The 27,397-nt window shown below is 44.3% G+C and overlaps 3 protein-coding genes across 9 annotated transcripts in view; all 3 read left to right on the top strand.

Moving 5' to 3' along the window:
• The window catches only part of LOC138958861 (uncharacterized), a 316,763-nt gene that overhangs the window by 79,109 nt on the left and 210,257 nt on the right, over positions 1 to 27,397 (top strand). The window lies entirely within an intron of this gene.
• The window catches only part of LOC138958887 (unconventional prefoldin RPB5 interactor-like), a 63,734-nt gene that overhangs the window by 11,251 nt on the left and 25,086 nt on the right, over positions 1 to 27,397 (top strand). For all 7 annotated transcript variants that reach the window (XR_011453544.1, XR_011453546.1, XR_011453543.1 and 4 more), the window contains 4 exons: positions 7,216 to 7,351; positions 9,600 to 9,685; positions 10,769 to 10,832; positions 15,188 to 15,350. Coding sequence is in view for 4 of the 7 variants with exons in the window: in XM_070330217.1 (XP_070186318.1) it covers positions 7,216 to 7,351; positions 9,600 to 9,685; positions 10,769 to 10,832; positions 15,188 to 15,350 (449 nt within the window). In the remaining 3 variants the exon portion in view is untranslated. The remainder of the gene's footprint in view (positions 1 to 7,215; positions 7,352 to 9,599; positions 9,686 to 10,768; positions 10,833 to 15,187; positions 15,351 to 27,397) is intronic.
• LOC138950126 (uncharacterized) lies at positions 11,255 to 13,256 on the top strand (the record flags this gene model as incomplete). The annotated part of the gene is made up of 5 exons (XM_070321882.1): positions 11,255 to 11,281; positions 12,000 to 12,140; positions 12,399 to 12,554; positions 12,609 to 12,686; positions 12,921 to 13,256. Coding segments are annotated over exons 1-5 (738 nt in total), but the record flags the coding sequence as incomplete, so codon positions are not given.

Here is a 27,397-nt window from a genome sequence, read left to right on the forward strand (position 1 = left end):
ATACTCTCTGTTGTTCTTTCCAGGTTAGCGCATAATTTACTCTCTGTGACGCTAAAATACTAATCTGTATATGGTTTTTGCAGATAGGGAGAGAAGGACGGAAAATGACTGTTTTGTTGTTGTAAAAAGTCCATTTTGTGCAGGCCCACGTGCTCGATGAGATATTTAAAGATGACATGTTTTAAGGTGGTGGGTGAGGGGTAGCTGACATGTTTAGTGCACCGATGCTTTCTGTTTGCAGCCTTCGTTTCGTTTCGCTTCGTTCGCCTCGCTTCGTTACGTTCCTGTAACATCTGCACGGCTGACTCTGGCGGGAACTGTTGAGGCTACGCTAACCAGGAGACCGGCTAACCAGGAGACCGGCTAACCAGCGGACCGGCTAACCGGCAGCGGACCGGCTAACCAGCGAACCGACTAACCAGCATACCGGCTAAGCAGCAGCAGCAGAGATAAAGCTAAGTGCACCATGTCGTACGCACCCCGTTGACCACCGTTGTCTTTTCGTATCTATGATTTCATTGGAGTAGTGACAACGTGGGGTGTGTGACACCTGCACGAACTAGGGCTTTTCGGACAGAACATTCTCATTTAACTATATTTACACGGGTTCAGCGTGTTCCTATAATTTTCTACATACTACTGGCATTTTGTCAGTGAACACTGGTTTTTTACGTGTTGAGAACGTAAAAGGAACATATTTTGAGTGAAGGCTCGAGGGAGGTGGAGAGTTTATACATAAACAGGCGTCTGAAACTTATACTTTTGTTGACTCTATTTAATTGTATGACTGCGAGAGTGGATCGTGGTGTGGTTAGTTAATTAGTAGTAATTAACCGGTTCATAATCACCTTGAGTGATATATTGAAACGTGACACATGGGGGCCAAGCCGGGATTTACTCAGTTAATTTCTGACTGATAAAGACCCACCAATTAAGGATAACTAAGAGCAGATAATCTCGTCAGTGCTCGACTTATTTTCTGCTTGGTGCTACCCTTTTTTGTATAGTTTTGATCATATACCACACCTTAAGCGATTCACATCTTGCAGGAAATGTAAATTGTAATTTGTGAGTTATTGTATGCGCTAACTGTGATTACTTCCCTTTCCTTTGTTTGTGAATCTTTGTTGTTGTACGTTCAGAGTTTTCCGTTGCAGAGAGCTGAGCGGGGTTAACGGATTTGTTGTTCGTTTTACTCAGTTTTCTCTACATTGTTGTTTCGCATTCTGTAACAGGTTACATTTCTACCGTCTTGTTTTACTTGGATTTTTCTCCATATTTTGACTTTGTTGGAATTTTGGGGGGGAAGGGTCCGAGGACTTCTGTCCTAACCAAGGCTGTGGGAGACACTCTGTTTCACCGCAAAAAGCAGCCGATAAAGTAGGCCACGGCTGTGGGAAACACTTTGTTTCACCGCAAAAAGCAGCCATAAAGTAGGCTACGCGATTTGTTCTACACCGTTTGGATTTTTCTTCTGCATTTTCTGGTTGCTGGATTTTTGTATCCACCGCTTTCATCACCGCGTGTTCTAGCTATAGCTGCGTTAGACTTATTTTGGTAATAAAGCTTTGCTAAAACTAACCATGGCTACAGGGGGATCTCCTACGAGGAGAATAACTTTCGAGACTCCTGGGAGCGAGCAACCGACTGAGCGAGACGCACGCGTTAGAGCCCGAAGCGTTCTAAAACGCTTAGAAGTAGAACGGAAGGAAGAATTTGAGCGACTGACAAGAAAAGAAGAACGTGACCGACAGGACAAGAAGGACGAACTTGACAGACAAGAAAGGGAACGACAGGCAGAACGACAGGCTGAACGAGACAGACAGGAAAGGAAAGAAGAACGTGACAGACAGGAAAAGAAAGACGAACTTGACAGACAAGAAAGGGAACGACAGGCAGAACGAGACAGACAGGAAAGGAAAGACGAACTTGACAGACAAGAAAGAGAACGAGACAGACAAGAAAAGAAAGACGAGCTTGAGAGACAGGAACGACAGGCCGAGCGTGACAGACAGGAACGGAAAGAGAAAGAGCAGGCGGATCGCGATCTCCAGCTAGAGCTAGCTAGGCTACAGGCCGAGAAGGGTACGCTTACTCAGGCTAGCGCGCCGACGTTTGTTGCCGACCGTACGAGACTGCCGACGTTCGACGATGACAAGGACGAGCTCGACGATTTTTTACGCCGGTTTGAGCGCATTGCATCTGACCAGAAGTGGGAAGAGGCCACGTGGGCTAGCCGCCTTAGCACCTGCTTAAAAGGACGCGCATTACAGCTCTACAATGCTTTGGATGACGACGAGGCGAGAGACTATCAGGCACTTAAGAAGGCGTTACTCCAGCGCTTTAACCTGACTGCTGAAGCCTACAGACGACGTCTGCGTAACAGCAAGAGACTGAGCGGCGAGCTGAGTCATCAGTTTGTGGCACGCCTTAATCTCTACCTGCGGCGCTGGGTGGAGATGGCCGAAAAGGACTGGACCGTCAACGACCTTGCCGACCTCATTGTCATGGAACAACTGATGTCCAGCCTGCGACCTGAGGTGGTGACCTTCGTGCAGGAACACCAGCCAAAGACTACTCAGGAGGCAGCCGACTGGATCAGAGTGCACGAGGACGCCCAGGCGATCTCCGGCAAATCTTCAGGCTCACGGCCAGGAAAATCGGGAAATTCGGGTTCTTCAGGACCCAAGGACGGGAAGGACGATCAGGGACACAAGGGATCGAGTTCCAGATCTGACATCCAGTGTTACTACTGCAACAAGCGGGGCCACGTGAAGAAGGACTGCCACAGGAGACAGGCTGACCAGAAGGGCGTTCACTTTGTTGGCAGTGAGGAGTTAAGGGACGTCACGAGCTCATGCACCATTCCACAACTCTGCGTTCCGTGCTCCAGGAAACATTTCCAGCCCCACTGCAACGTCTACGTTAACGGAGTGAAGGGCGAAGGTCTGCGGGACACAGGGGCAGACATGATAGTGGTTCGGGCGAGTCTAGTTCCAGCTATGGCCTACACAGGAGACAGCATCAGGGTGAGAATGGCCGAGGCATCTCACGCTTACGACTTGAACACGGCAGTGATCAAGGTCGTAACCCCGTTGTTCACGGGGACCATTGTGGCCGTCGTCATGGACGATCCTCCATGCGACCTGCTCATTGGAAACCGGGTCCAGTTTGTGGACGGCGTCACCAGGGAGGTTCCCGTTTATCGGGCTCCCGACGTCATTTCAGTGCTCACGCGGGCACAGGCGGAGCGAGAGGACAAACCTCTCAAACCCCTACCTGCTGCACGAGCTGCCCTGGGGAACGTGACCCCCGCGCTTCTCGCGAAGGCTCAGGATTCTGACCCGACCTTAGCTACTCCTCGGGAGCATGCGAAGTCGGGGAAGGTGAAGCTGAGCGGGAAGCATGGGAGGTCAAGGTTCCTCAGGGACAAGAAGTTGCTCTACCGTGAGTTCAGCAACCAAGAAGGTACATTCAAACAGGTTGTCGTGCCTCGCGAGTTTCGCGAGGGTGTCATGGCAACGGCACACGACTCGATTCTGGGAGGTCATCTTGGTACCAAGAAGACCACGGATCGTGTCTGGCGCCACTTTTACTGGCCAGGCATCTGCACGGATGTCCGACGTTTCTGTGCGTCCTGCGATAAGTGCCAGAAGGTGGTTGCCAAAGGAAGGGTGAGGAAGGTCCCCTTGGAGAAGATGCCGCTCATCGACGAACCCTTTCGTCGGGTGGCAGTGGACATCATCGGGCCCATCTTGCCTGCGTCTGAGGACGGAAACAGATACATTTTGACCATGGTGGACTACGCTACTCGATACCCAGAGGCGATCCCTCTGAAATCGATTGAAGCCACGCGAGTAGCTGAGGCTCTGGTTACTATGTGGTCCCGGCTGGGAATTCCATCAGAGGTACTCACCGACAGAGGCACGCAGTTCACGGGAGGAGTGATGGCGGAGGCAGCACGACTGCTATCACTGGAGCAGCACTTCACCACTCCTTACCATGCTCAGTGCAACGGACTGGTGGAAAGGTTCAATGGCACCTTGAAGACCATGCTGAGGAAACTAGCTCAGGAGAAGCCACGCACGTGGGACAGGTACATCCCAGCATTGCTTTTTGCATACCGCGAGGTTCCTCAGGAGAGCTTGGGCTTTTCCCCATTTGAGTTGTTGTACGGCAGACAGGTACGCGGTCCCATGGCTATCCTGCGTCAGGCTTGGACGGACGAAGAAGCTGACGAGGAGGTGCAGACGACAGCGACCTACATTGTAGAACTCAGGAACAGGATTGAAGAGACCTGCAAACTGGCTCAAGAGAACCTGGGAAGAGCAGCACAGCGTTATGCGCGAGGATTCGACCGCAAGGCACGGCCGCGCAGCTTCAAGATTGGAGAACGGGTGTTGCTACTTTTACCTGTCAAACACAACAAGCTACAACTGCAGTGGCAAGGACCTTTTGAGGTGACAGCGAAAGTGGGCCAGAACGACTACAGGATCATGATGCACGGGAAAGCACGCCTGTACCACGCCAACCTGCTGCGCGCCTACATAGAGAGGACAGCCTACGGGGAGAAGAACAAAGACCAGAAGAACAAAGACAAGAAGACAGAGAAGGTTGCAGTCATCAGGGGTGAAACGAGGGGTTGCTCGTTCTTGAGGACGACCTTTCTGTCTGGAAACAGACCATCAACCTCTGCAATATCTTCAGGTTGCAAGGTTGGCAAACGCCAGACTTATGCGCTGGGCGTTGATTCTCCAACCGTACCAATTCACGGTACGCGTCATACCGGGCGCCAACAATGTTGGAGCTGACTTTCTCTCTCGGGCTGGAGAGGAGAACATGACTGTGAGCGAAACCGAGGTTTCGTCTTGAAGAGGGGAGGTGTGTCACGATCGGGTGACAGAGACCAAGAAAGTGTCACTCAGTGGAGTGCCTGTTCTTGGTCGTGTATGATAGAAAGCGCCTGTGCGTGATATTGGGTTACAGCAGAGTTTGCTGACGGTGCTCTACGAGCACGGATGTTTTGTATCGCACGAGTTTTACAGTGGAGGTTTCTGCTGTCATAGCTAGGGCTGACGGTTTTTCGCTGACAGCGCACACGGGATTTTCACGGATTGAGTTTCTCGTGTCTTTTTCTGCTTGGGAGGCAGAATTGTGTATAGCTGGACTGGGTTTTGGGACAAGGTCAGTCACGTGTATTTGGCTAGGTGGTCTGTCAGAGACTCAAGGACGGCACACTTGACACCCAGCGGCAGAAGGGGAAGGATCGTATACACAGTTTCTAGAGTATGATGGTTTTTCACCGAGTATTATATTCGGCACTCTAGGGGAACTTCCACTAGTTTTTCCTTTCTCCCTGCCACGTATTTTGCTGAGGACAAGTCGTCAATTTTCCTTCGTCGGCGATGGCTTTCGCATAAGGATTCGACAAGGGGTTCTGGACGGTTTTGGTCACTGTTGACGAACAGAGGCTGGTCCAGGGAGGAAGCGGACTTTGCTTCCATTGAGAGTACAATCATAGGCTTTTGAGGTAATAAATCATTATTTAACGCTGTTGATGAGTCTGTGTTGTGGAATGAAATACTCTCTGTTGTTCTTTCCAGGTTAGCGCATAATTTACTCTCTGTGACGCTAAAATACTAATCTGTATATGGTTTTTGCAGATAGGGAGAGAAGGACGGAAAATGACTGTTTTGTTGTTGTAAAAAGTCCATTTTGTGCAGGCCCACGTGCTCGATGAGATATTTAAAGATGACATGTTTTAAGGTGGTGGGTGAGGGGTAGCTGACATGTTTAGTGCACCGATGCTTTCTGTTTGCAGCCTTCGTTTCGTTTCGCTTCGTTCGCCTCGCTTCGTTACGTTCCTGTAACATCTGCACGGCTGACTCTGGCGGGAACTGTTGAGGCTACGCTAACCAGGAGACCGGCTAACCAGGAGACCGGCTAACCAGCGGACCGGCTAACCGGCAGCGGACCGGCTAACCAGCGAACCGACTAACCAGCATACCGGCTAAGCAGCAGCAGCAGAGATAAAGCTAAGTGCACCATGTCGTACGCACCCCGTTGACCACCGTTGTCTTTTCGTATCTATGATTTCATTGGAGTAGTGACAACGTGGGGTGTGTGACACCTGCACGAACTAGGGCTTTTCGGACAGAACATTCTCATTTAACTATATTTACACGGGTTCAGCGTGTTCCTATAATTTTCTACATACTACTGGCATTTTGTCAGTGAACACTGGTTTTTTACGTGTTGAGAACGTAAAAGGAACATATTTTGAGTGAAGGCTCGAGGGAGGTGGAGAGTTTATACATAAACAGGCGTCTGAAACTTATACTTTTGTTGACTCTATTTAATTGTATGACTGCGAGAGTGGATCGTGGTGTGGTTAGTTAATTAGTAGTAATTAACCGGTTCATAATCACCTTGAGTGATATATTGAAACGTGACATCTCCCTTCCTCCGTGTGGCGTCAATCCATATTCCCGTTACTATTTTTAGAAGGTCACTGCACGTTACTATTTTTAGAAGGTCTCCAGTGTTTTGCGCGTTTATCTCCTTTCCTTCGTAAAGCCGGCGTAAAGCCGGCGTACACCCGGCAAAGCCGGGTCCCAGGCGCAGCCTGGTATTCGGCTCTACTTCTTCCCGGCGAAGCCGGTACCCGGCGAAGCGGGTAATCATCTAGTCAATAATATACAACATAGTAAATCATTTACCTTAAGAGACCCGTCTCTTGAAAGAGTGTTTGTCCCCGACAAACCCGACAACCGCTATACACACCTTGCTCGGTCGAGCATATACAACGTTGTAACGCTATTCAACCCAGACCAGCTACATTTCTCATAAACACAACTCATGTCAAACTATGGTTTTCTCGTGCAACACACGAAACCCGTGATATCGCTTCAAACGTGTCCTAGCATATCCCAATTCAATGTTTAGGGAGGTTAAAATCACGACGTGCTTCACATCACAACTATCCTACTCACATCTTTGTGACACTCGCTTTGCTTCGAAGTAAGCCCTTCTTCCGGCCCATGCATACGAAAGTGAGGCAAGTTCTTCCGATGTCACTCAAAACTTCGGGAGTTTTCGCGAACTTCCCCCATAAGCATACGGGCATTGGCTGTCATCTTATAAACCTCTGTCAATGTACCTTGTATGTTATGTGAAACTATGTGTAAGCATGTGTTATTTTGTGTAACCATGCAGGTCCCTGTGGGGTCTCTGGCCTTCATGCCTGGCCGCCTTGTCCACACCAATGAGGTCCTAGTTCTGCTGGGTGACAACTACTTTGTGGAACGATCGGCGTCACAGGCTGTGGACATCGTGTCTAGGCGTCTTCAGGGTGAGTTTTAACAGTTTTTGTTTTTTTTCTAGGCGTCTTCAGGGTGAGTTGTCCTGTACTGATTTACCTCCCTTTGTCTTCACCTTATAGAGTTGTCCTGTACTGAATTACCTCCCTTTGTCGTCACCTGCTAGAGTTGTCCTATACTGAATTACCCCCCTTTGTCTTCACCTTAAATACTTGTCCTGTACTGAATTACCTCTCTTTGTCTTCACCTGAGAGATGCCCTGCACTGAATTACCCCCCTTTGTCTTAACCTTATAGAGTTGTCCTATCCTGAATTACCCCCCTTTGTCTTCACCTTAAATAGTTGTCCTGCACTGAATTACCCCCCTTTGTCTCCACCTTATAGTGATGTCCTGTGCTGAATTACCTCCCTTTGTCTCCACCTTCTAGTGATGTCCTGTGCTGAATTACCTCCCTTTGTCTCCACCTTCTAGTGATGTCCTGTGCTGAATTACCTCCCTTTGTCTCCACCTTTTAGTGATGTCCTGTGCTGAATTACCTCCCTTTGTCTCCACCTTCTAGTGATGTCCTGTGCTGAATTACCTCCCTTTGTCTCCACCTTCTAGTGATGTCCTGTGCTGAATTACCTCCCTTTGTCTCCACCTTCTAGTGATGTCCTGTGCTGAATTACCTCCCTTTGTCTCCACCTTATAGTGATGTCCTGTGCTGAATTACCTCCCTTTGTCTCCACCTTATAGAGTTGTCCTGTGCTGAATTACCTCCCTTTGTCTCCACCTTATAGAGTTGTCCTGTGCTGAATTACCTCCCTTTGTCTCCACCTTATAGAGTTGTCCTGTGCTGAATTACCTCCCTTTGTCTCCACCTTCTAGTGATGTCCTGTGCTGAATTACCTCCCTTTGTCTCCACCTTATAGTGATGTCCTGTGCTGAATTACCTCCCTTTGTCTCCACCTTTTAGTGATGTCCTGTGCTGAATTACCTCCCTTTGTCTCCACCTTTTAGTGATGTCCTGTGCTGAATTACCTCCCTTTGTCTCCACCTTCTAGTGATGTCCTGTGCTGAATTACCTCCCTTTGTCTCCACCTTATAGTGATGTCCTGTGCTGAATTACCTCCCTTTGTCTCCACCTTATAGTGATGTCCTGTGCTGAATTACCTCCCTTTGTCTCCACCTTATAGTGATGTCCTGTGCTGAATTACCTCCCTTTGTCTCCACCTTCTAGTGATGTCCTGTGCTGAATTACCTCCCTTTGTCTTCACCTTCTAGTGATGTCCTGTGCTGAATTACCTCCCTTTGTCTCCACCTTATAGTGATGTCCTGTGCTGAATTACCTCCCTTTGTCTCCACCTTTTAGTGATGTCCTGTGCTGAATTACCTCCCTTTGTCTCCACCTTTTAGTGATGTCCTGTGCTGAATTACCTCCCTTTGTCTCCACCTTCTAGTGATGTCCTGTGCTGAATTACCTCCCTTTGTCTCCACCTTATAGTGATGTCCTGTGCTGAATTACCTCCCTTTGTCTCCACCTTATAGTGATGTCCTGTGCTGAATTACCTCCCTTTGTCTCCACCTTATAGTGATGTCCTGTGCTGAATTACCTCCCTTTGTCTCCACCTTCTAGTGATGTCCTGTGCTGAATTACCTCCCTTTGTCTTCACCTTCTAGTGATGTCCTGTGCTGAATTACCTCCCTTTGTCTCCACCTTCTAGTGATGTCCTGTGCTGAATTACCTCCCTTTGTCTCCACCTTATAGAGTTGTCCTGTGCTGAATTACCTCCCTTTGTCTTCACCTTCTAGTGATGTCCTGTGCTGAATTACCTCCCTTTGTCTCCACCTTATAGAGTTGTCCTACACTGTATGTTGTAGAGTTGGACAAAAACTTGTGTCACTGTATGTTGCAGAGTTGGACACAAACTTATCATCGCTGTATGTTGCAGAGTTGGACACAAACTTATCGTCGCTGTATGTTGCAGAGTTGGACACAAACTTATCACTGTATGTTGCAGAGTTGGACACAAACTTATCGTCGCTGTATGTTGCAGAATTGGACACAAACTTATCACTGTATGTTGCAGAGTTGGACACAAACTTATCGTCGCTGTATGTTGCAGAGTTGGACACAAACTTATCGTCGTTGTATGTTGCAGAGTTGGACACAAACTTATCGTCGCTGTATGTTGCAGAGTTGGACACAAACTTATCGTCGCTGTATGTTGCAGAGTTGGACACAAACTTATCACTGTATGTTGCAGAGTTGGACACAAACTTATCACTGTATGTTGCAGAGTTGGACACAAACTTATCGTCGCTGCAGAAACAAAGGGAGCTGCTGATGCCTAGGACTCAGTTCACCTCGGATTTGATCACCACAGTAAGATAAGATTTCAGTTCACCTCGGATTTGATCACCACAGTAAGATAAGATTTTAGTTTACCTTGGATTTGATCACCACAGTAAGATAAGATTTTAGTTCACCTTGGATTTGATCACCACAGTAAGATAAGATTTTAGGTCACCTCGGATTTGATCACCACAGTAAGATAAGATTTTAGTTCACCTCGGATTTGATCACCACAGTAAGATAAGATTTCAGTTCACCTCGGATTTGATCACCACAGTAAGATAAGATTTTAGTTCACCTCGGATTTGATCACCACAGAAAGATAAGATTTTAGTTCACCTCGGATTTGATCACCACAGTAAGATAAGATTTCAGTTCACCTCGGATTTGATCACCACAGTAAGATAAGATTTCAGTTCACCTCGGATTTGATCACCACAGTAAGATAAGATTTTAGTTCACCTTGGATTTGATCACCACAGTAAGATAAGATTTCAGTTCACCTTGGATTTGATCACCACAGTAAGATAAGATTTTAGTTCACCTCGGATTTGATCACCACAGTAAGATAAGATTTCAGTTTATCTCGGATTTGATCACCACAGTAAGATAAGATTTTAGTTCACCTTGGATTTGATCACCACAGTAAGATAAGATTTCAGTTCACCTCGGATTTGATCACCACAGTAAGATAAGATTTTAGTTCACCTCGGATTTGATCACCACAGTAAGATAAGATTTCAGTTCACCTCGGATTTGATCACCACAGTAAGATAAGATTTTAGTTCACCTCGGATTTGATCACCACAGTAAGATAAGATTTTAGTTCACCTCGGATTTGATCACCACAGTAAGATAAGATTTCAGTTCACCTCGGATTTGATCACCACAGTAAGATAAGATTTCAGTTCACCTCGGATTTGATCACCACAGTAAGATAAGATTTTAGTTCACCTCGGATTTGATCACCACAGTAAGATAAGATTTTAGTTCTTGATCAACACAGCTAGTGCTGGTTGAGATGATATTTTAGTTTTAAACAAACCATTCATGGCTGATATGAGTCAGTCTTTTTAAGAGGAAATTGTGTTAAATGAGATATTTTGTTTGCAGGAAATCGCAGGGCAGAAGGAAATAGTTGAACCCTTTGATGAAGAGAAGGAGACAGTGTGGAGGGGTGAGTGTTCACACAGAGTTATATCTGTATGCATGTTATTCACAGTGTTATGTCTACATTCATGTTATTCACACAGTGTTATGTCTACATTCATGTTATTCACACAGTGTTATGTCTACATTCATGTTATTCACACAGTGTTATGTCTACATTCATGTTATTCTCACAGTGTTATGTCTACATTCATGTTATTCACACAGTGTTATGTCTACATTGATATTATTCACACAGTGTTATGTCTGTATTGATGTTATTCACACAGTGTTGTTATTCACACAGTGTTAATTGTCTACCTTCATGGTATTCACACAGTGTTATGTCTACATTCATGTTATTCACAGTAAAAATGCTAGATTGTTTAATGGAGAATCAAGGGGTATTCAGACCTGGGAACCCATACTATTTCGCCGTATTCTGTACGCATGATTGTCGAGAATACGATCAGTACGGTCAGTGGGAAAAAAATACGACGAGAAAAATTCCTAGACTACTTTTATTCACAAGCCCATCTTGAAGCCGATCCAGTATTTTGACACATGATTACAGTTTTTGTCAGTAAAAATTGAAAAAAGGATTTGTTTTAAATATACAGTAGTACTCCCCCTGTTTACGACCACCCCCTTTTTACGACTGATTTTTCTACCACGGATGCGTTCTACTATATAATGAACCCCCAGTGAACGACTCACCCCAAAATGGGACTTACGACCGAGCTTTTGGGGATGAATTACGACTTTCTTGTAACATACAACACAAATACCCCTTGATTCTCCATACAACACAAATACCCCTTGATTCTTGTGTTGTATGGAGAATCAAGGGGTATTTGTGTTCTGCACGTGTTGTGTGGAGAATCAAGGGGTATTTGTGTTCTGTGTTGTATGGAGGATTAAGGGGTATTTGTGTTGTGTGGAGAATCAAGGGGTATTTGTGTTGTGTGGAGAATCAAGGGGTATTTGTGTTGTGTGGAGAATCAAGGGGTATTTGTGTTGTATGGAGAATCAAGGGGTATTTGTGTTCTGTGTTGTATGGAGGATCAAGGGGTATTTGTGTTGTATGGAGAATCAAGGGGTATTTGTGTTCTGTGTTGTGTGGAGAATCAAGGGGTATTTGTGTTCTGTGTTGTGTGGAGAATCAAGGGGTATTTGTGTTCTGTGTTGTGTGGAGAATCAAGGGGTATTTGTGTTGTATGGAGAATCAAGGGGTATTTGTGTTGTATGGAGAATCAAGGGGTATTTGTGTTCTGTGTTGTGTGGAGAATCAAGGGGTATTTGTGTTGTATGGAGAATCAAGGGGTATTTGTGTTCTGTGTTGTGTGGAGAATCACGGGGTATTTGTGTTCTGTGTTGTATGGAGAATCAAGGGGTATGTGTGTTCTGTGTTGTATGGAGAATCAAGGGGTATGTGTGTTCTGTGTTGTATGGAGAATCAAGGGGTATTTGTGTTCTGTGTTGTATGGAGAATCAAGGGGTATTTGTGTTCTGTGTTGTATGGAGAATCAAGGGGTATTTGTGTTCTGTGTTGTGTGGAGAATCAAGGGGTATTTGTGTTCTGTGTTGTGTGGAGAATCAAGGGGTATTTGTGTTGTGTGGAGAATCAAGGGGTATTTGTGTTGTGTGGAGAATCAAGGGGTATTTGTGTTCTGTGTTGTGTGGAGAATCAAGGGATATTTGTGTTGTGTGGAGAATCAAGGGGTATTTGTGTTGTATGGAGAATCAAGGGGTATTTGTGTTCTGTGTTGTGTGGAGAATCAAGGGGTATTTGTGTTGTATGGAGAATCAAGGGGTATTTGTGTTGTGTGGAGAATCAAGGGGTATCTGTGTTGTGTGGAGAATCAAGGGGTATTTGTGTTCTGTGTTGTGTGGAGAATCAAGGGGTATTTGTGTTCTGTGTTGTATGGAGGATTAAGGGGTATTTGTGTTGTGTGGAGAATCAAGGGGTATTTGTGTTGTGTGGAGAATCAAGGGGTATTTGTGTTGTATGGAGAATCAAGGGGTATTTGTGTTCTGCACGTGTTGTGAGGAGAATCAAGGGGTATTTGTGTTCTGTGTTGTATGGAGGATTAAGGGGTATTTGTGTTGTGTGGAGAATCAAGGGGTATTTGTGTTGTGTGGAGAATCAAGGGGTATTTGTGTTGTGTGGAGAATCAAGGGGTATATGTGTTGTGTGGAGAATCAAGGGGTATTTGTGTTCTGTGTTGTATGGAGGATCAAGGGGTATTTGTGTTGTGTGGAGAATCAAGGGGTATTTGTGTTCTGTGTTGTGTGGAGAATCAAGGGGTATTTGTGTTCTGTGTTGTGTGGAGAATCAAGGGGTATTTGTGTTCTGTGTTGTGTGGAGAATCAAGGGGTATTTGTGTTATGTGGAGAATCAAGGGGTATTTGTGTTGTGTGGAGAATCAAGGGGTATTTGTGTTCTGTGTTGTGTGGAGAATCAAGGGGTATTTGTGTTCTGTGTTCTGTGAAGAATAAAGGGGTATTTGTGTTGTGTGGAGAATCAAGGGGTATTTGTGTTCTGTGTTGTGTGGAGAATCAAGGGGTATTTGTGTTCTGTGTTGTATGGAGAATCAAGGGGTATTTGTGTTCTGTGTTGTATGGAGAATCAAGGGGTATTTGTGTTCTGTGTTGTATGGAGAATCAAGGGGTATTTGTGTTCTGTGTTGTATGGAGAATCAAAGGGTATTTGTGTTCTGTGTTGTATGGAGAATCAAGGGGTATTTGTGTTCCACCAGAGCGGAGAATCAAGCGGTATTTGTGTTCCACCAGAGCGGAGAATCAAGGGGTATTTGTGTTCCACCAGAGCGGAAAATCAAGGGGTATTTGTGTTCCACCAGAGTGGAGAATCAAGGGGTATTTGTGTTCCACCAGAGCGGAAAATCAAGGGGTATTTGTGTTCCACCAGAGTGGAGAATCAAGGGGTATTTGTGTTCCACCAGAGCGAAGAATCAAGGGGTATTTGTGTTCCACCAGAGCGAAGAATCAAGGGGGTATTTGTGTTCCACCAGAGAGGAGAATCAAGGGATATTTGTGTTCCACCAGAGCGAAGAATCAAGGGTTTTTTGTGTTCCACCAGATCGGAGAATCAAGGGGTATTTGTGTTCCACCAGAGCGGAGAATCAAGGGGTATTTGTGTTCCACCAGAGCGAAGAATCAAGGGGTATTTGTGTTCCACCAGAGCAAAGAATCAAGGGGTATTTGTGTTCCACCAGACCGAAGAATCAAGGGGTATTTGTGTTCCACCAGAGCGGAGAATCAAGGGGTATTTGTGTTCCACCAGAGCGAAGAATCAAGGGGTATTTGTGTTCCACCAGAGAGGAGAATCAAGGAATATTTGTGTTCCACCAGAGCGAAGAATCAAGGGGTATTTGTGTTCCACCAGAGCGGGGAATCAAGGGGTATTTGTGTTGTGTGGAGAATCAAGGGGTATTTGTGTTGTGTGGAGAATCAAGGGGTATTTGTGTTGTGTGGAGAATCAAGGGGTATTTGTGTTGTGTGGAGAATCAAGGGGTATTTGTGTTGTGTGGAGAATCAAGGGGTATTTGTGTTGTGTGGAGAATCAAGGGGTATTTGTGTTGTATGGAGAATCAAGGGGTATGTGTGTTCTGTGTTGTATGGAGAATCAAGGGGTATGTGTGTTCTGTGTTGTATGGAGGATCAAGGGGTATTTGTGTTGTATGGAGAATCAAGGGGTATTTGTGTTCTGTGTTGTGTGGAGAATCAAGGGGTATTTGTGTTCTGTGTGGTGTGGAGAATCAAGGGGTATTTGTGTTCTGTGTTGTGTGGAGAATCAAGGGGTATTTGTGTTCCACCAGAGCGGGGAATCAAGGGGTATTTGTGTTTCACCAGAGCGAAGAATCAAGGGGTATTTGTGTTCCACCAGAGCGGAGAATCAAGGGGTATTTGTGTTCCACCAGAGCGAAGAATCAAGGGGTATTTGTGTTCCACCAGAGAGGAGAATCAAGGAATATTTGTGTTCCACCAGAGCGAAGAATCAAGGGGTATTTGTGTTCCACCAGAGCGGGGAATCAAGGGGTATTTGTGTTCCACCAGAGCGAAGAATCAAGGGGTATTTGTGTTCCACCAGAGCGAAGAATCAAGGGGTATTTGTGTTCCACCAGAGCGAAGAATCAAGGGGTATTTGTGTTCCACCAGAGCGAAGAATCAAGGGGTATTTGTGTTCCAACAGAGCGAAGAATCAAGGGGTATTTGTGTTCCACCAGAGCGAGGAATCAAGGGGTATTTGTGTTCCACCAGAGCGAAGAATCAAGGGGTATTTGTGTTCCACCAGAGCGGGGAATCAAGGGGTATTTGTGTTTCACCAGAGCGAAGAATCAAGGGGTATTTGTGTTCCACCAGAGCGTCACAAGGAGTATCTGCGGCAAGCAGGCCAGGCACGACAGAAAGGGCGAGCGGCATGCAGAGAGAATCCAGGGAAGGAGGCTGGGCCCACTGACAGACAAGTGTGGGAGAGGCTGGATCAACTGGAACTGCAAGAGTCACAGAGAAATGAACTGGAAGGGTGAGTGGCGAGGAATAAAGTCTGTGTGATGTGTCAGGGTGTGAGGTACTGTAGGTGACACAGTGTGTGTGATGTGTCAGGGTGTGAGGTACTGTAGGTGACACAGTGTGTGTGATGTGTTAGGGTGTGAGGTACTGTAGGTGACACAGTGTGTGTGATGTGTCAGGGTGTGAGGTACTGTAGGTGACACAGTGTGTGTGATGTGTCGGGGTGTGAGGTACTGTAGGTGACACAGTGTGTAATGTGTGAGGTGCTGTAGGTGACACAGTGTGTGTGATGTGTCAGGGTGTGAGGTACTGTAGGTGACACAGTGTGTAATGTGACAGGGTGTGAGGTGCTGTAGGTGACACAGTGTGTGTGATGTGTCAGGGCGTGAGGAACTGTAGGTGACACAGTGTGTGTGATGTGTCAGTATGTGAGGTACTGTAGGTGACACAGGGTGTGTGACATGATAGGGTGGGAGATACTGTAGGTGACACTGTGTGTGTGATGTGTAAGGGTGTGAGGTACTGTAGGTGACACAGTGTGTGTGACATGTCAGGGTGTCAGGTACTGTAGGTGACACAGTGTGTGTGATGTGTCAGGTACTGTAGGTGACACAGTGTGTGGGATGTGTCAGGGTGTGAGGTACTGTAGGTGACACAGTGTGTGTGACATGTCAGGGTGTCAGGTACTGTTAGGGTTCACAGTGTGTGTGATGTGAGTAGTAAGGAAGAGGTATGCCTCATGCCTTGCGCAGCTGCGCAGCCGCGCAGCCGTATTTTGATAGAAGGTTATAGGTAAAGGTGCCTGTGTTTAAGTAGTGATAAGGAGATATTGCGGATAAACGGTTTATTGCGTTTTATATTTTGTCATGTGATTTCATGTGCCTGTACCTGTTGCTCGGTACTAATGACCACTCCAGCTGGGGTAATGACAGGATTACTGCCCCCCCCGGCCTTTTTTTATTGGTGCTTAACGCGGCTGGGTTACTGAGCCGCCTCCTTTCTATTGACAGTAATTGACCCTCCCTCTGTGTTTGATTGCCGGCAGTGGGGTTCACGCACAAGGTTTTGATAGGGTATGTCATAGCCACATAGGTGTTATTTTGTTTTTGTTATTTTGTTGTTGATAGACTATGTAAGAGGTAGGGTTATATGTGTGGTGGGAATAAAATGTAAGTGCAAACACACACACACACACACACACACACACACACACACACACACACACACACACACACACACACACCTCCGATCACACACACACACACACACACACACACACACACACACCCACACACACACACACATATGCGCACGTTTACACAAGTACTTCCAAACAAGAAGGTACTAAAAAGTCAGACGTAAAGAGTAACAAAACACATAAAACTGCTCACGGTAGCCTTCAAGAATTATACAGACACATAGTTATTAACTTTTCAATATGATCATTTTATTATAAAAAGTGACAACAGTCTTTTGAGTATTAAAAACCAAAAAAATTAACATTTTGCATACACATACATTAAAACAAAAAGCCAAAACATGATTGTCAATGATAATTTTTTTGGTATTCAACACCGTCTTGTTGTTTTACACTTGTCTACTTTAGATGTTTTTTTTAAAAAGCCAGGTCCTAGTTTGGTTGTTTGTCTTAAGGACTCCCATAACTTGATGTGGGGTGACTTTTGTATTTTACAATGTTGGGTTATAGTTACCGAGGTCGTTGAATGTAGACATACCAACCGGTTCCTGGTAGCAGTTTTCAAACAGATGGCTGCTCTCCGAGTATTTGACAGGTGTGTGAGGTAGTTCGTCTGTTGGTGTTTCTTCTTTTTGTTCTGGACTCTTCTGACACGTCTGGTGTTTTTTAACTTCTCTAGCTACAACTTCTGTTTGTGTTTTAAGTCGCTTCAACAGCCTTTCTCGGACTTTGCTCAGGTGAGTAAATTCTTCACTGTTCAAGGCCACCCCTCTTTGACTTGGTCGCACGCGTCTGGTTTTTTTTCTGTTTCCTTGGGTGATGTAGTGTCTGCTGTGAATTTTCACAAGTTTTCGCTAAGTTCTGACACTCGCAAAAATGTTTCGACCCAAAGGAAACATATCAGGTTCGGGTAGCGGTGAGCTAAACAGATACTCTTCCTCGTCAACCATCTCTTTTGTCGTTCTCAGCAACAACAACAACAACAACAAAAGTGTTAAACAACTTTTACTTCCAGGAGACTGTCTTTGTAGACTGTAGTGTAGAGTAGGCGGTGTTGTCTTGTGGCTCGATCAGGGGATTTAGTAAAAAAAATTAGACAACACCATCTTTATACATAACCTCCTTACACTATGACATCAGTTACTATTTTTACAACAACAGGTTTAGACTTGTTGCGTTAACACATCTCTGAAAAAGTGCTATGAGCTTATGGTCAGGGTTTTGGGGGTTAAAAATAGAAATGATGTCACGGAGCCTTGTACCCTGACTCTTTTTGATGATGAAATACATTGCAAGCAAAACACAAGTAGAACTTAACATCTCCTGTAATACCTGTTCGTTGGTTTTTATAACACAATCCAATAACGCAACAACAACTAAAAAAAAAACTTCAATGTCTTTGTGATTCGGTTTTAAAACAAAACTATCAAAATATTCAATATTCCCCTGACCAGCATAATACACACCAACCCAATGAGACCCAACCTTATGCGCTGGGTCTGTGTTTATGACGTAAGACGAGGGGTGAAGTAAATTTATCTCAGAAGGAAGTTGGTCTCTGGCGTAGACACCCATAAACGACCGTCTTGCCAAGGGGTGTCTTAACAGTAGGCGAGAGATCTCTAGACCATTCATGATGTAAAATCAGTGATAACCTGCCTACTCCGAGCAATTTCTAGCAACGAGGCCATTTCTGTATACACAATAACGCGAACAGGCTCTACCAGGGGTACACTAAACTTTAGTTCCAGACGCAAACCCCCCACATCGCACCAAATCAAGCTGATCTCCATCCAACATTGACAAGTCGAATACATACAGCGTATAACCTCCGGGATAGTCTTCATAGGCAATTCCGTTACCAGCGTCACTAACACCCACCCCTGTTCCTGTGGTCAAACTAAAGAAACTTCCCACATACTGTCTGTTTTCAAAGTCTGGTGTTAGTGGTTTTGCAGAGACTTGTTTTCCAGTAACATAGAGACAGAGGAAATTCAAGTTGTGAGTTTTAAAGTTGAATGGATTTTTGGTGTAGCTATCGTTAAATGCAGCGAGCTCTACTAGTCCTACTACAACGCGTGTTGGTAGCTGACTGAGAAACAAATTGTCTAAAACAGCACTGAGGTTTCCACGCGGGATCCCGTAAGATTTTATAACTACTCTTTTTAGATGGTATTTGGCTGTGGACCTCTCCAGGGTTTTTACGTGAGCAAGCCTTACAGCTGGATTTAGTTTTGCTTTTCTGACAAACAAAGAGATGTGTGTAATCACTGTTAGGTAAGCAGGGTTTAGTCCGTGGGCCATCAAATTAAACAGAGACACACCTACTACAATATAAATAACAAAAATCTGACCCAAAAAATACAAGCTCACTACGAGGGGTGTGATAACTAAAAACACGCCACAATCGAGAGAATCTCTTAGTATCAGTAGTTGTCTCTTCTAAGACGTTAGTATCAACAGTGGTATCTTCAGCAGACAAGGCGTCCTCAGCCATAACTACTCTGAATGCTGTCCAAGGCTATCAGATGAGATCCATATGTTAAATGACGTTGGGTACCCAAACCAATACACTAAATACTCTTTTTCCCCCTTACCAAGTAATTCTTTTAGTACTTTGTCAATACAATACATTTTTTTCTCTCCTACTTTTTGTAATTCTTCTTTGGGCGGGGATATAGCTCAGTTGGTAGCGCGCTGGATTTGTATTCAGTTGGCCGCTGTCAGCGTGAGTTCGATCCCAGGTTCGGCGGAAATTTATTTCAGAGTCAACTTTGTGTGCAGACTCTCTTCGGTGTCCGAACCCTCCCCCCGTGTACACTACATTGGGTGTGCACGTTAAAGATCCCACGATTGACAAAAGGTTCTTTCCTGGCAAAATTACTTAGGCACAGTTAATAATTGTCTACTTATACCCGTGTGACTTGGAATAATAGACCGCGAAAGGTAAATATGCGCCGAAATGGCTGCAATCTACTGGCCGTATAAAATTTCATCTCACGCGGCATCACTGCAAAGCGCCTAGAACTGTACCCACGGAATATGCGCGATATAAGCCTCATTGATTGATTGATTGATTGTAATTCTTCTGCGTGATCGTCTTTCAGTTTATAGGTCACTGGAGTTGATTTCAACACACTGCTAACTGAAAATATTTTTTCTGGCCACGCAGGTAAATAACCTTTTTTAAAGAGTCGTCGTGTTTTACTTAGTCTTACACGATCACCAACCTGTAGCCTACCTTTGGGTTTTTTTCTTTGGGGGTTGTCCATACAAAACTAACCAAACTGTAACTTCGCCCGTTAGCGAGGCAAACTTTAACAGGTGCTGATTTTATACTTCTGTGAAACGAATGGTTATACTTTTTTTTTTTGTGTTGATGTCATCGCGCCCCTCGTAGTGAGATTGTATTTTTTTTAAAACGCTAAAAAGGGGCGTTCAAAACTCTGTTCCCTTGTCAGTTTGCAATTTAAAAGGTTTGCGTCGCCGTGGTGCAATACTCAGGCGTGAGCAGCCTCTAACCTAACATTCTGTATGACTGCCTGTGGTACAATTCGTGTTCCGTGTAAATGTACCTTCGTCGCGATATAACCTTCGTGGTTGAAAACGACGTTAAACACCATTTGTTGTTGTAAATGTACCTGCGGTGTTTATAACACCTACATAAAACCAACAGGTAGCTATCTGAGTCTAGTTGTTAAAGCTTTTTTATATTTTTGTACATCAGCTCTCATCTCTCCCGCCTCACCAGTCGAGCTAACTCCTCCACCCACCCCACATCATTTGTCTAGCACTAATCCAAGCATTAAACCCTAATCAACCCTCGGGGTAGGCAAACCACCTCCTATTAAACTTCTCTAACTGCTGGCCACCTCTGGTGGTTTTATCGGCGAGGGGGCTCCGCAAAGAGTAGGGGTACCATTTTTATCGCCTTATCCTGACACCTCTGATAGTTATTAGCGCCATAAAAGAGAGAGGGCTCCACCAACCGCAGAGAAACCCATTTAATTGCACTAGACAGCAGTGTACGGCATCTAGATAAAACAGCGAACCTTCGTAACTAACCCACTGACTAGTGTTGGTGTTGTTGTTATAATAACTGTTTTATTTTTTATTTATTTTTTTTTCTTCGTTGTTGATAGGCTATGTAAGAGGTAGGGTTATATGTGTGGTGAAAAAAAAATGTAAGTGCAAACACACACACACACACACACACACACACACACACACACACACACACACACACACACACACACACACACACACACACACACACACACACACACACACACACACACACACACACACACACACACACACACACACACACACACACACACACACACACACACACACACACACACACACACACACACACACACACACACACACACACACACACACACACACACACACACACACACACACACACACACACACACACACACACACACACACACACACACACACACACACACACACACACACACACACACACACACACACACACACACACACACACACACACACACACACACACACACACACACACACACACACACACACACACACACACACACACACACACACACACACACACACACACACACACACACACACACACACACACACACACACACACACACACACACACACACACACACACACACACACACACACACACACACACACACACACACACACACACACACACACACACACACACACACACACACACACACACACACACACACACACACACACACACACACACACACACACACACACACACACACACACACACACACACACACACACACACACACACACACACACACACACACACACACACACACACACACACACACACACACACACACACACACACACACACACACACACACACACACACACACACACACACACACACACACACACACACACACACACACACACACACACACACACACACACACACACACACACACACACACACACACACACACACACACACACACACACACACACACACACACACACACACACACACACACACACACACACACACACACACACACACACACACACACACACACACACACACACACACACACACACACAAACACACACACAGAAGCTCTTGGTATCAGTTGTTGGCTCTTCTAAGACGTTAGTATCAACAGTCGTAGCTTCAGCAGACAAGACAGCCTCACACATAACTACTCTGAATACTGTCTAAGGTTATCAGCTGAGAGCCATGTGTCAAATGACGTTGGATACCCAAATCAAGGCACTAAAGACTCTTTTTTTTTCCTCCCTTACCAAGTCGTTCTTTTAGTACTTTGTCAATACGATACATTTTTTTTTTTCTCTCCTACTTTTTGTAGTTCTTCTTTGTAAAAAAACAAACTACCTTGTAGTTCTTCTGCGTGAGCGTCTTTCAGCTTATAGGTCACTGGAATTGTTTTCAACACACTGCTAACTGTAAATAATTCTTCTGTTCACGCAGGCAAATAACCTTTTTTTAAAGAGTCACCGTGTTTTACTTAGTCTCACACGATCACCAACCTGTAGCCTACCTTTGGGTGTTTTCTTTTGGGGTTGTCCGTACAAAACTTACCAAACTGTTTCTTTGTTAGCGAGGCAAACTTTAACAGGTGCTGTTTTATACTTCTGTGAAACGAATGTGTACGCGTTATACGCGTGTACCAGGTGTTGTAATTCTTCTACATATCTTACACGATTAGTGTGTGTAAAAAAGCGCCACATTTTCTCTTTTAAGGTGCGCTCCAATAACTTGACGTGGGGCGACTTTCGTATTTTAACAATGTTGGGTTATAGTAACCGAGGTCGTTGAAGGTAGACATACCAGCCGGTTCCTGGTAGCAGTTTTCAAACAGATTGCTGCTCTCCGAGTATTTGACAGGTGTGTGAGGTAGTTCGTCTGCTGGTGTTTCTTCTTTTTGTTCTGGGCTCTTCTGACACGTCTGGTGTTTTTTTTTAACTTCTCTAGCTACAACTTCTGTTTGTGTTTTAAGTCGCTTCAACAGCCTTTCTCGGACTTTGCTCAGGTGAGTAAATTCTTCACTGTTCAAGGCCACCCCTCTTTGACTTGGTCGCACGCGTCTGTTTTTTCTGTTTCCTTGGGTGGTGTAATGTCTGATGTGGATTTTCACAAGTTTTCACCACGTTCTGACACTCGCGAAAATGGTTCGTCCCAAAGGAAACATATCAGGTTCGGGTAGCGGTGAGCTAAACAGAGGCTCTTCCTCGTCAAACATCTCTTTTGTCGTTCTCAGCAACAACAACAACAACAAAAGTGTTAAACAACTTTTACTTCCAGGAGACTGTCTTTGTAGACTGTAGTGTAGAGTAGGCGGTGTTGTCTTGTGGCTCGATCAGGGGATTTAGTAAAAAAAAATTAGACAACACCATCTTTATACATAACCTCCTTACACTATGACATCAGTTACTATTTTTTACAACAACAGCTTTAGACTTGTTGCGTTAACGCATCTTTGAAAAAAGTGCTATGAACTTACGGTTATTTACAACAGGGTTTTGGGGGTTAAAAAATAGAAATTATGTCACGGAGCCTTGTACCTTGACTCTTTTTGATGATGAAATACATTGCAAACAAACCACAAGTAGAACTTAACATCCCCTGTAATACCTGTTCGTTGGTTTTAGAACACAAACCAATGACGCATAAAAAAAACAAATAAAAAAACACCTTCAATGTCTTTGTGATTCGGTTTAAAAACAAAACTATCAAAATATTCAATATTCCCCTGACCATCATAATACACACCAACCCAATGAGACCCAACCTTATGTGCTGGGTCTGTGTTTATGACGTAAGACGAGGGGTGAAGTAAATTTATCTCAGAAGGAAGTTGGTCTCTGGTGTAAACACCCATAAACGGCCGTCTTGCCAAGGGGTGTCTTAACAGTAGGCGAGAGATCTCTAGACCATTCATGATGTAAAATCAGTGATAACCTGCCTACTCCGATCAATTTCTAGCAACGAGTCCATTTCTGCATACACAATAACGTGAACAGGCTCTGTCAGGGGTGCACTAAACTTTAGTTCCAGACGCAAACTCCCACAGCGCATCAGCTCAATCTGATCTCCACCCAACATTGACGGTGACAGGTCAAATACATACAGCGTATAGCCTCCGGGGTAGTCTTCATAGACAATTCTGTTACCGACGTCACCAACACCCACCCCTGTTCCTGTGGTCAAACTAAAGAAGCTTCCCACATACTGTCTGTTTTCAAAGTCTGGTGTTAGTGGTTTTGCAGGGACTTGTTTTCCATCAACATAGAGGCAGAGAAAATTCAAGTTGTGGGTTTTAAAAGTTGAATGGCTTTTTGGTGTAGCTACCGTTAAACGCAGCGCTTTCTCCCAGTCCTACTACAACGCGTCTTGGTAGCTACCTGAGAAACAAGTTGTCTAAAACAGCACTAAGGTTTCCACGCGGGATCCCGTAAGATTTCATAACTACTCTTTTTAGAGGGTATTTGGCTGTGGAGCTCTCTAGGGTTTTTGTGTGAGCAAGACTTACAGCTGGATTTAGTTTTGATTTTCTGACAAACAAAGAGGTGTGTGTAATCACCGTTAGGTAAGCAGGGTTTAGTCCGTGGGTCATCACATTAAAACTTTGTCAATACAATACATTTCTTTCTCTCCTACTTTTTGTAGTTCTTCTTTGTAAAAAAAAAACTACCTTGTAGTTCTTCTGCGTGAGCGTCTTTCAGCTTATAGGTCACTGGAGTTGTTTTCAACACACTGCTAACTGTAAATAATTCTTCTGACCACGCAGGTAAATAACCTTTTTTAAAGAGTCACCGTGTTTTACTTAGTCTCACACGATCACCAACCTGTAGCCTACCTTTGGGTGTTTTCTTTTGGGGTTGTCCGTACAAAACTTACCAAACTGTTTCTTTGTTAGCGAGGCAAACTTTAACAGGTGCTGTTTTATACTTCTGTGAAACGAATGGTTATACGCGTGTACCAGGTGTTGTAATTCTTCTACATATCTTACACGATTAGTGTGTGTAAAAAAGCGACACATTTTCTCTTTTTAAGGGGCGCTCCCATAACTTGATTGCTCTCCAGGGCTTTTGCGTGAACAAGACTTACAGCTGGATTTAGTTTTGCTTTTCTGACAAACAAAGAGGCGTGTGTAACCACCGTTAGGTAAGCAGGGTTAATCCGTGGCTCATCACATTAAAACTTTGTCAATACGATACATTTCTTTCTCTCCTACGTTTTGTAGTTCTTCTTTGTAAAAAAAACTACCTTGTAGTTATTCTGCGTTAGCGTCTTTCAGCTTATCGGTCACTGGAGTTGTTTTCAACACACTGTTAACTGTAAATAATTCTTCTGTTCACGCAGGTAAATAACCTTTTTTAAAGAGTCGCCGTGTTTTACTTAGTCTCACACGATCATCAACCTGTAGCCTACCTTTGGGTGTTTTTCTTTGGGGGTTGTCCGTACAAAACTTACCAAACTGTTTCTTTGTTAGCGAGGCAAACTTTAACAGGTGTTGGTTTTATACTTCTGTGAAACGAATGGTTATACGCGTGTACCAGGTGTTGTAATTCTTCTACAAATCTTACACGATTAGTGTGTGTAAAAAAGCGCCACATTTTCTCTTTTAAGAGGAATCCTTGTTCTGATTTCCCCCTGATCTGTTCCATGAGTGACTTGTCTTTCTTTCATGCATCAGTCAATAACCACTCTGTTTTTCAACGACCACGCCTGATCAACTCAAACCAGGACTTTCTTTCTTTTCTCGGTGAAATCAGTGACCATGACATTCTAGAACAAGTTAGACTCGAACGCCCAAACTCTCGGTATTCTGTTCACACCATCATGTCTTCCAGTTTCTATGTCACGCCTTTGTCTGACTTTCCTATCGGATGAGTCTGTGGTAGTCTACCTAACTACATCACAAACACACAGTTCTTGCACAAGTTACAAAAAGACGAGCATCATCATTTTCCTTATACTGACGGTCTGTGTCTCTTTCGCTGTCTTGCTTTGCACAAAGGACCCTTGCCTCATTCTTTGCAAAAACCCACAAAAACCTTGTTCAAACAGTGGACCGGACATTCCCACCAGTTTGTCAAATTAAACAGAGACACACCTACTACAATATAAATTAGAAAAATCTGATCAACAAAACAAAAAAAACAAAAACAAAACAAAAAAATGTTTTACAAAAATACAATCTCACTACGAGGGGCGCGATAACCAAAAACACACCACAAGCAAGAGAATCTCTTGGTATCAGTAGTTGTCTCTTCTAATACGTTAGTAGCAACAGTTGTATCTTCAGCAGACAAGGCGTCCTCAGCCATAACTACTCTGAATACTGTCTAAGACTATCAGCTGAGATCCATGTGTCAAATGACGTTGGGTTTTGTGAACAAGAAACAATTAACAATTAAGTGGCTCTATCCCATTTCCCCCCCCATTCCCTGTCGCGATATAACCTTGAACGTTTGAAAACGACGTTAAACACCAAATAAAGAAAGAAAGAAAATGACGTTGGGTACCCAAACCAATGCACTAAATACTCTTTTTTTCCTCCCTTACCAAGTCGTTCTTTTAGTACTTTGTCAATACGATACATTTCTTTCTCTCCTACTTTTTGTAGTTCTTCTTTGTAAAAAACAAACTACCTTGTAGTTCTTCTGCGTGAGCGTCTTTCAGCTTATAGGTCACTGGAGTTGTTTTCAACACATTGCTAACTGTAAATAATTCTTCTGTTCACGCAGGTAAATAATCTTTTTTAAAGAGTCGTCGTGTTTTACTTAGTCTCACACGATCACCAACCTGTAGCCTACCTTTGGGTGTTTTCATTGGGGGGTTGTTCGTACAAAACTTACGTTTGTTCTGTTTCTTTGTTAGCGAGACAAACTTTAACAGGTGCTGTTTTTATACTTCTGTGAAACGAATGGTTATACGCGTGTACCAGGTGTTGTAATTCTTCTACAAATCTTACACGATTAGTGTGTGTAAAAAAGCGCCACATTTTCTCTTTTAAGAGGAATCCTTGTTCTGATTTCCCCCTGATCTGTTCCATGAGTGACTTGTCTTTCTTTCATGCATCAGTCAATAACCACTCTGTTTTTCAACGACCACGCCTGATCAACTCAAACCAGGACTTTCTTTCTTTTCTCGGTGAAATCAGTGACCATGACATTCTAGAACAAGTTAGACTCGAACGCTCAAACTCTCGGTATTTTGTTCACAACATCATGTCTTCCAGTTTTTATGTCACGCCTTTGTCTGACTTTCCTATCGAACAGAGGGAAAAAAGAAGACCCCTAAAGACCTCCTTTCAAGTTTGTTGTTAAACGTAACAATCAATATATGTGTCTTTGTACAGACAAACTTCGGTTTCTCGACATCAACAATTTTCTTGCGCCAGGTTTTAGTTATTCCAAGTACCTCTAGGCGTTCGGTGTCGAAGAGGAAAAGGGTTTTTTCTGCTATGAATACGTCACTAGTCTAAGTACACTAGACGAAAGAGAACTCCCACCCCATGCAGCTTTTTTTAGTAAGCTCAAAAACTCAAATATTTCTGATACAGAGTACGCTTTTTGTCAGCGTGTGTGGACTGAAAACAAAATGACGACTTTGAAGGCTTTTTTTGGTGTGGTACAACAACCTAGACACAGTACCGTTTCTGGTTGCTTTGCAGCATCAGATTAGTATGTACGCTAGTCTGCGAGTTGATTTGCTGAAAGACGGTATTATTTCTGTCCCCCGGTGTGACACTGAAGTGTCTGTTTGACACGTTGTCTTCAGATACCTACTTTTCACTTTTTAACGAAAAACAAAA

The sequence above is a fragment of the Littorina saxatilis genome, linkage group LG1, assembly GCF_037325665.1.
Source record: "Littorina saxatilis isolate snail1 linkage group LG1, US_GU_Lsax_2.0, whole genome shotgun sequence".
Taxonomy (NCBI): domain Eukaryota; kingdom Metazoa; phylum Mollusca; class Gastropoda; order Littorinimorpha; family Littorinidae; genus Littorina; species Littorina saxatilis.